The 9427-nt window shown below is 42.1% G+C and overlaps 1 protein-coding gene across 1 annotated transcript; it reads left to right on the top strand.

Moving 5' to 3' along the window:
* The first annotated feature begins 3654 nt into the window (after nt 1-3654).
* LOC141803311 (proton-coupled zinc antiporter SLC30A8-like) lies at nt 3655-8674 on the top strand. The gene is made up of 9 exons (XM_074687273.1): nt 3655-3683; nt 3804-3964; nt 4115-4261; nt 4470-4623; nt 4754-4938; nt 5057-5169; nt 7687-7792; nt 7890-8024; nt 8364-8674. Exons 1-9 carry the CDS (start codon nt 3655-3657, stop codon nt 8507-8509), a joined length of 1176 nt encoding a protein of 391 aa, XP_074543374.1. The 3' UTR covers nt 8510-8674.
* Nucleotides 8675-9427: the final 753 nt, after the last annotated feature.

The raw sequence follows: 9427 nt of genomic DNA, 5'->3' as shown, positions 1-9427 counted from the left end.
AAATACATGGTCAAAATGCCTGTCATTGTCTTTGTAAAGTTGTAATGCACAAAATGAAATAAATTACTCAATAAAGTATTCCTTTTTCAAAAAATTTTGTTTGGGCTCTTTCTAGAAAATTTTAACACCTTGAGGTGAAGCAGCCACTATTGTGAGTGGCCTTATTTGACATCAAATCAGTTTTATTTTAATTAGCCTGGGTAGCTATTTCAGGAAAATTAAAAACGCTAAAAAATTCATTTATTTTTCACCATTCATGGTTTTTTTTTGTGCTGTGAAAAAATAATTTTGCGACATTGAAGATGAAGACCAGTCATAATGAAACAACAGCCATTGAAGACAATGAGGTCCAGATCCTTGATGAGTACAAAGCATAGTCTGAAGCTAAGCTAAGCTAAACTAAACATTTTGACATTTTCGAATGAGATTTTTTTTCAGGTTACTGAGGGGACATCAGGAATATGTTTCAGCTACTGCAAATACCTGATTCTTTTATTTTCACCGTTCATGGTTCTTGTTGTTCTGTGAAAGAAACAGAGTTCTGCAGTTCTAAAACTGATTAGTGTCATGTACAGATGTATCAAACATGTTTGCTCATGACAACTATTTATGCCTATAATCATGAGAGTTAGACTCAGGGAAAATTCCTGAAAATCCCCTGGAAATTCATTTATAGTTTAAAAAAATGTTGCATTAGTTATGTTTGCCTTCACGTCTGCTTAAAACAAACAAAAATGTTTGATTTTTATACATGTATATAACCAGCTTAATGCATTTGATATAACTTCCTGAAAAATAATTCATTTCCAAAAATTCACATGGAAAGTTCTTAACTTTGTAAATACCTGGAATTTCGCAACCCTACTAGCTACAATTGTCAGCCTACTAACAGAATCTTTGGATAGCATTTAAACCACAATCCCCTCATTTTTCATCAGTCACAATCAATGCTAACCCTGGGTCAAAAAAATATGGCGATATACAAAACTTAAAACTGCACTTCATCAAGATTCCTCTGGAGACTGCCTTCAGAAACACTGGAAACCAAAAGGTAAACAATTTTATATCCTGTTGCTTAAAAACAGCTTGGGTCTGAGTAGCTCATTTCTCTATAGGCACACACTGCACAGGGTTGATATTTTAAAGGTATTTAATGGGCTTTTTATGCCTTTAATCAGAGAGGAGAGGAGAGTGGATGGAGCAGGAAACAGGGCGAGGGTGAGGAGTGACATGTGCAAAAGAAGCCACAGGATGGATGCAACACAAAACCATAGGTCTTAAGTGCTTAAAGGTATGTGTAGTGTTTCTTGGAAGGACTTGTATTCATCTTTAACAGCAAGATTTTTTTCTTCTTTGTTGACACCATTTGGGAGTTGACTGAGCCCTACCCCAACAAAGTGTTACCGTTTGTTATGCAATAAAGTCTAAACCTGCTTAACCGCGCAGACCCTCATGCATATGTACGCTTCATGAGCATGTCATCAAGTATAATTTAACAGTTTTCTTCCTGGGCTGTTTAACAAGAAGCTCATCAGTTGTTTGACCAGCAGAATCAACAAGGCTAAGCTCGCAGCAAGACACAGGAGTACTGGAGAAACTGAGCTATAGTTTTCTCAGGAATAATGTGGAAGTGATTTGATCTTTTTGGAATATTTTTATTTTTTTCAAAGTGTTTTTTTTTTTCAACTGAAGGGTAATATGGTGACTTTGTTCAAAAAGGAGAATCCAGAGGATCCAGAAAACCCAGGAGCTAACGCAGCGATGGCTAAGAATACAACAATCGATACAGAAGGGTAACTTTTTTATCTTTTGTTTGACCCGTATGTTTGTAAGTTCTTATTTACTTATCATAAGTTTTAAATGTTGTTAGACATTAAAAAAATATACATGTCAGTTTACAGGTTCACATGAACAAGAGTTAAAAAGAGTCAGAGTGTATCATATTACACTGAAGATACATTTCGCAAACAAGACCACACAATAGTGTAAAAAGTCCAAGGAGTAGAATTAGTATGAATCAAGAATTGGATGATAAATAGCAGTTGAGGTTTAAAGGACTGAGTGAATGTCTAAGCCAGATGGAATAAGAAGTTGTCAAGGAAGGATGGGATGAGTAGAGGTCAAAGTAAGGAGGAATGTGTAGGGGTTAAGGTAAGGATGTGTAGGTGAGGCCTGAAAGAGCGGGATGAGAAGGGGTTAATGTAAGGGCCAAGGTAAGGATAGATAATTGGGGGTGGGGATGAGAAGGGGCAATGATTTGGGTTTAAGTTAAGGAGGAGTAAATAGGGGTCAAAGAGAGTATGGGTAAGGGTTGCAGTAAGGAAAAGTGAGTAAGGATTGAGATGGGGAGCGGTGGGTATGGGTCAAGGTAAGGAGGTATGAGTAAGGGTCAAGGTAAGGAGAGATGGGTAGGGGCTGGGGTAAGGAGGAAAGAGCAGGTGTTAAGGTAAAAGGGGTTGGGTAGGGGTCAAATTAAGGAGATATGGGTAAAGGTTTTGGTAAGGTGAGATGAGTAGGTGTTGAGTTGAGGAGCAGTGAGTATGGGTTAAGGTAAGGTGGTATGAATAAGAGTCATGGTAAGGAGGGATAGGTAAGGGTCGAGGTAAGGAGGGATGGGTAGGGGCTGTGGTAAGGAGGAAAGAGCAGGCGTTAAGGTAACAAGGATTGGGTAGGGGTCAAATTAAGGATGGGAAGGGGTTGAAGTTCAGGTAAGGAGAGATGAGTAGGGGTTGAGTTGAGGAGCAATGAGTATGAGTTAAGGTAAGGAGGTATGAGTAAGTGTTAAGGTAAGGAGGGATGGGTAGGGGCTGGGGTAAGGAGGAAAGAGCAGGTGTTAAGGTAAAAGGGGTTGGGTAGGGGTCAAATTAAGGAGATATGGGTAAAGGTTTTGGTAAGGTGAGATGAATAGGTGTTGAGTTGAGGGGCAGTGAGTATGGGTTTAGGTAAGGTGGTATGAATAAGAGTCATGGTAAGGAGGGATAGGTAAGGGTGGAGGTAAGGAGGGATGGGTAGGGGCTGTGGTAAGGAGAAAAGAGCCGGCATTAAGGTAAGAAGGGTTGGGTAGGGGTCAAATTAAGGATGGGTAGGGGTTGAAGTTCAGGTAAGGAGAGATGAGTAGGGGTTGAGTTGAGGAGCAATGAGTATGGGTTTAGGTAAGGTGGTATGAATAAGAGTCATGGTAAGGAGGTCGAGGTAAGGGTTAAGGTAAGGAGGGATGGGTAGGGGCTGCAGTAAGGAGGGAAGATCAGGCATTAAGGTAAGAGTGGTTTGGGAGGGGTCAATTTAAGTAGGTATGAGAAGACGTTAAGGTAAGGAGAGATGAATAGGGGTTGATATAAGGAGTGGTGAGTATAGGTTAAGGTAAGGAGGTATGAGTAAGGGTCGAGGTAAGGAGGAATGACCAGGGATCGAGGTAAGGAGGTATGAGTAAGGGTAAAGAAAAGAAGGGTAGGGGCTGTGGTAAGGAGGAGTGAGCAGGCAATGAGGTAAGAGTGGTTCGGTAGGGGTCAAATTATGGAGGCATGAGTAAAAGTTTAGGTAAGGAGAAGTTGATATAAGGAGTGGTGAGTATGGGTCAAGGTAAGGAGGTATGAGTAAGGGCTGAGGAAAGGAGGTATGAGCAAGGGTCAAAGCAAGGAGGGAGTAGTAGGGGCAATGGTAAGGAGGAAAGAGCAGGCGTTAAGGCAAGAGGGGTTCAGTAGGGGTCAAATTAAGGAGATATGAGTATAAGTTTAGGCAAGAAGAGAAAAGTAGGGCTTGAGGTCTGTAAACACTTATTTTCGTAAATTTTTCTATATCTTTAGGAACTGTGCTTCTGAGGAATCACAGATAGGTGTTGGCATCAAGCATTGCCATGACAGCAACAATGCACAGCAGGCCCGTGAACAGGAGAAGAAAGATGCCAGGAAAGGGTTATATGTGGCCTCAGTCATCTGCCTGATCTTTGTGACCTGTGAAATCGTTGGTGAGTCAAACTTCTGTTCACAAAACATTTTCTTATTATAACCATGTGAGTCAATTCAGCTCTCTGAAGTCAGTAGCATTTTAAGCTCTCATGCGATTTAATATCGATGTTCATTCATCACTTATATAAAGTGTTTATCTTGTTCTGCAGGTGGGTATTTTGCAGGCAGTCTCGCGGTGATGACAGATGCTGCCCACCTGCTGGTTGACTTAATCAGCTTCATCATCAGCCTGATATCCCTTTGGCTCTCCTCCAAACCTGCCACACACAAGCTCAGCTACGGCTGGCATCGTGCAGGTACAGGTTGACATAACTCATTTGTTGTTAAGTGTTGTTCGATTTTTAAGTGTCCTACCTGTGATATCAAGACAGTTTTACGTTGTTCCTAGTGTTTTTTGGCAGCAACACTTCCTTCTCTTTGATATTTGAGCAATTGTTCTGATTGTTTTTTGCGTTCCTCCTCACATCCTTCATATACGTATGGTGTATCATGTGACAAATACAGAGATCCTGGGTGCACTGCTGTCAGTTTTCACTATCTGGCTGGTGACTGGGCTGTTGGTTTATTTGGCTGTGCTCCGCCTCATCAGTGATGACTACACCATCAACGGCAAGATCATGCTTATCACCTCTGCTCTGGCCGTGCTTGCTAATATAATGTGAGTAAAATCTCCCTTCAATGCAACTTTCTCATCAGACAATGCACTTTTGTGTGTCTAAGGGTGTTATGTGCTGGCAAACCTTTTGTATCTCTGATCTATTAAATACTTTTGAAATCTATTTCAAAAGCATGGCCATCGTACTTCACCAGTACGGCCACGGCCACAGCCACGGGGGTGTCAGCTCACACGGTCACGGCCACAGCCACAGGGGTGTCAGCTCACACGGTCATGGCCACAGCCACAACGACACACACAGGCATATTCAGATCTCAACTGATGCTGATGTCAACAATGAACAGCAAAATATGTCAGGTATAGATCTCCTTCTTCAACCCTCCAATCCATACTTTTTAAACCTTTGCCTCGAAACCCTGAGCTCTTGAACCCTCCATACCCCAACCCTGGATCTAACTGAACCACTCTCTTTCAGGAGGGAGGACTAAGCAGGCCAATGCTAGTATGCGAGCTGCCTTTGTCCATGTGGTGGGAGATCTTCTCCAGAGCATCTCTGTGTTAATCAGTGCCATCATTATATTTTTCAGGGTAAGGAGCCCAAAGGTGAAGTTAAACTGAGGCAATGGGAAGAAAAGATGTGAAAAATGTTTAGTTAAAAGGATTTTGGTTTCTGTTTTTTTTTCCCACAAGATGTTGATAGCAGAAATTTATTGAAACTGTTGACAGTCTACAATTAGTTGAGTTAGACTAGAGGATAGATACCCAAAATGAATACGTTAAATCATTTTTCTAAGAGGGTGTATTATGTCTTCCTATGTTTTTGACATACATATAGAGTAACAAAGTTGGATGTCCACCAAAACGTGCAGATTTACCAACCTCTACATATTCATATGTTGTAGAAATCCCTGAATTTGTCCGTAAACTGTTCAAAATGGTCTGTTCATAGAACGGCACAAGGTCTTCATAGAATAGAAACAGAAAATACTTCATTTATCCCCGAGGGGAAATTCAGGAGTCACAGCAGCAATCAATAAAACAAAAGATAGCAAGTGTATTGAAAGTGCAAAAAGGTCCATAAGAAAATAGAAGACGACATCCCGTCCACCACTCGTCCACCACTCTCCAGCCCAGCCAGTCTCCACCTCCACAGGGTCCAGGACTGAGCTTCTTCAGAAGTCTGTTCAGTCTTTCCCTCCTGTATCCTGGATTCTGTCTGCTCACAGCAGGCGAAGCCCCTCCAATGTGGCGCCAGCGTCCGATGTCAGCTCCGTCAGCCACGTCCGTGAACAGCACGATGCCGCTGGGCTAGCACAGCTAGCTCGTCCATCCCACCAGAGATAGATCCCACGTTCCCAACAACGATGGATGGAAGAACAGGTCCACGTCATCACCTCCCAGCTCACACCCGAGAACCAGCAAGTTGTCCTCACCTCCTCCTCCTCCTCAGCTCGAGGGAAATCATCAAGCCCTACACTAGTTAGCAATGACATGCTACAGGCTGCTAACAGCTAATTTCACATGTAAACAATGCAGCCATGGTTACATGTAGGATCTCCAGACAAACACAGGAGAAAAGAAGTAAAAATATCGCTGAAGCCACAAAAAGTTTGGTGTCCATGACCAACAAATGAACTGTACAAAGTGATGATCTACTCCAAATACAAAGATGACGAAAAAGAGACGAAAAAAATTAAAAGAAACGGACAAAGACGAGAGAGCTACTGCAAGAGGCAGCTACTTGGGCAGCGCCTAGCAACGGAAAGAGAGACCTGCTGGAATAATGATGTCATCGCATAAGGATCTCCGAACTGTTTGATGACATATTTGAGGAGTGGGCCTCAAACACCAAGGTCTGCCCATTGCTCTGCCCCTGGTAGGCCTCTAAAGGGCTGGCAAATCAGAGGGAAGGGGAGTTTGTGGAGTGGGGTGCCTTAAAGAGGGAGCAGCCAGAATGAAGTATTTCAGACAGAGGCTCAGCTGGAAAAGGGTGGAGTGCCCTCTCCAGGTTGGGGATGAGATCCTGTCCTAGGTGAAGGACTTTAAGTATCTCGGGGGTTTTGTTGACGAGTGAGGGAAGGGAGAGATCGAAGCGAGAGATTGTCAGGTGGATCGGTGCAGCGTCTGCAGTAATGCGGACTCTGCACAGGTCTGTCGTGGTGAAGAGGGAGCTGTGACGGAAGGCAAGGCTCTCTGTTTACCGGTTGATCTTTGTCCCCACTCTCACCTATGGTCATGAGCTTTGGGTGGTGACCGAAAGAACAAGATCGTAGGTACAAGCGGCCGAAATAAGCTTCCTCCGTAGGGTGGCCGGGCTCTCCCTTAGAGATGGGGTGAGAAGCTTGGCTATCCGGCAGGAGCTCGGAGTACAGCCGCTGCTTCTTTGTGTTGAGAGGAGCCAGATGAGGTGTCTCGGGCATCTGATGAGGATGCCTCCCGGACGCCTCCCTGGTGAGGTGTTAAGGGCATGTCCTACCAGGGGGGAGACCCCGGGGCAGACCCAGGACATGCTGGGTCTCTCAGCTGGCCTGGGAACTTCTAGGGATCCCCGGGAAGTAACAAGGGAGAGGGAAGTGCGGGCTTCCTTGCTTAGGCTGCTACCCCCGCGACCCGACCCTGGATGAGCGGCAGAAGATGATGATGATGATGAAATAAGGGTTTTCTAAAACACCAGAGCAAGGGGATTTTTAAACCCTGACATACTGTTTTGGGTCATATTTTACTCCATATTAAAATGGATTTTTAAATCTACCAGCATGGCTCAAGGAAAATGGTCGTTTTAGGGTATCTTGAAACTGTACAGGTGTTGTACGTATTTTTTATGAGACGGGGGGACAGAGTTCAAAGGTGGCCTCAACACTGTCATGCTAAACCATGCTGTGAAAGAAACAGGGTTGTAAGATTTGACTCTAAATTCTTTAAAGCGACAACAAGGGACCAGAGGGACAGTATAAACCTATAAAGATAACACCATAACCTCTCTTAAACTACTGTTGTGGTCTTTAAGTATTAAGTCTCTTTCCTGCAGATAAAAGATAAGAAGGACGAAAAATAAGGAGACTTAAAACAGCCTTAAATATTTTCCGTCTGATTTCTTTCTTTCAGCCTGAGTATAAGATGGCTGATCCCATCTGCACCTTCCTGTTTGCCATTTTTGTTTTGTGCACAACCTTAACCATCATGAGGGATATTTTTGCCGTCCTGATGGAAGGTAAGAACAAGTTAAGAAATATTAGAGTGTTGTTCAGTGTTTGTGCCAAATGTTAAGGGTAAAGCTCCTTTCCTCCTGTTTCTTCATCATGACTCAGGTACTCCTGCTGGTGTGAAGTACAGTGAGGTGCTGGATACTCTGCTATCAGTGAAGGGGGTGACGTCTGTGCACAACCTTCACATCTGGGCCCTCACTATGAACCAGGCTGTAATGTCTGCACATGTAGCAATAGGTAAGAAGAATTATATCATATCCTATGTTTTTTAATTTATTTTTTTAGATTAAAAAACAGGATATAACACTCCAATTTCATTTATCCTTCTCGTCTGCCCTTGAGTATAAAATAAGCACATTTAATAAAGAGTCTGTAAATGAGTAAATACGATCTCTAGGGCCTCTTGACATGCCTCAGGATGTTTTTTTCTTCTTCTTCTCTTCTTTTAAACTATGTGTCGGTGAAGAGAACGCTGAGCTTTTGAGGCATTTGATAAATTTTCATCATAACAACAAAAGGTGACCAGCGTTGGTTTATTTCCTTTTCCTTTTCTTTCTCTACCTCCCTCCTCTACAGGTGGGCCAGTGGATCCACACTTTGTCCAGAAAGAAATAACACAGGCTTGTTTCTCCTCCTACAACTTCCACTGTGTCACAATTCAAATGGAGAGGCAGTCGGACCAGAGGCCGGGGTGTAAACTCTGTGAGGATCCAAAGATGTAGAAAGCTAATACGGCAGAGCTGTGTTCAAACTGGACAATACTCAGGCCTTGATTTTGTGTTGTAATATAAATACTGATTTACAAAGTGTTTTTTCCCCTATTGTTCTCTGGGGATGTTTTTGGATAAGTGCACTAAGTTCCTGTTACCTTCGATTTCATTTAATACCCTGGCACATACACATCTTCAAGACCATCAACATTATGACCTTGTATGATGTCTGTCTGTGCTTGTGTAGATAAAAAGGTGATGAAATTAAATTTACACTGCAGTCTGACATTTAAGTACAAGCTGAATTATTTATTAAACTAAATACTGCCTTTTAAACACTCTGTCTGATGCTGCGTTCCGTTAAGTCTTCCTTTTATCCCCTGTGTTGCCAGCATTGTGCGCCAAGATGAATCTGTAATGCAGCATGTTCAGCCCAGTTATCTGCAACCCCCCTCCTTGATCTCCAACCTGTTTGTATGTTTCTCTTTCTAATGATCCTCAGTCGGCACTTTGGGGCACAAGGGACCTGTGACATGTTACTGACACTTAGGTGTAAACGGCATATTTCAGTTCGACCTTCCCCTGCTCGACAGTGTCCTTGTGTAAAAGCTATGAGGGTCCCTCGTTGCTGTAGCACAGGAAATGGTATCATTAGTAACAACTGACACACAGCTGTGCCACAATACCTGCATTAAAAACACGTTTTAATAAGATATGGATTTCCTAAATCATGAAATTGAACACAAACTTTAAACTTTACTTTATGATATAATATGATATAATATGATATAATATGATATAATATAATATAATATAATATAATATAATATAATATAATATAATATAATATAATATAATATAATATAATATGATATAATATAATATGATATGATGTAATATAATATAATATAATATAATATAAAAAAAATA

The sequence above is a fragment of the Halichoeres trimaculatus genome, unplaced genomic scaffold, assembly GCF_033239565.1.
Source record: "Halichoeres trimaculatus isolate MK-OKI-2021-1 unplaced genomic scaffold, fHalTri1.1 fHalTri1_scaffold_14, whole genome shotgun sequence".
In the NCBI taxonomy this organism is placed as follows: domain Eukaryota; kingdom Metazoa; phylum Chordata; class Actinopteri; order Labriformes; family Labridae; genus Halichoeres; species Halichoeres trimaculatus.
This window is presented reverse-complemented; position numbering and strand designations above follow the sequence as displayed.

Bases quoted from the DNA above. Each gene is read 5' to 3' on its own strand.
- LOC141803311 (XM_074687273.1), top strand. From the start codon at position 3,655: ATGGTAAGGAGGAAAGAGCAGGCGTTAAG. The intron at 3,684-3,803 runs GCAAGAGGGGTT...CTATATCTTTAG, and splicing joins AGGAAAGAGCAGGCGTTAAG to GAACTGTGCTTCTGAGGAAT. The intron at 4,262-4,469 runs GTACAGGTTGAC...TGACAAATACAG, and splicing joins CTACGGCTGGCATCGTGCAG to AGATCCTGGGTGCACTGCTG.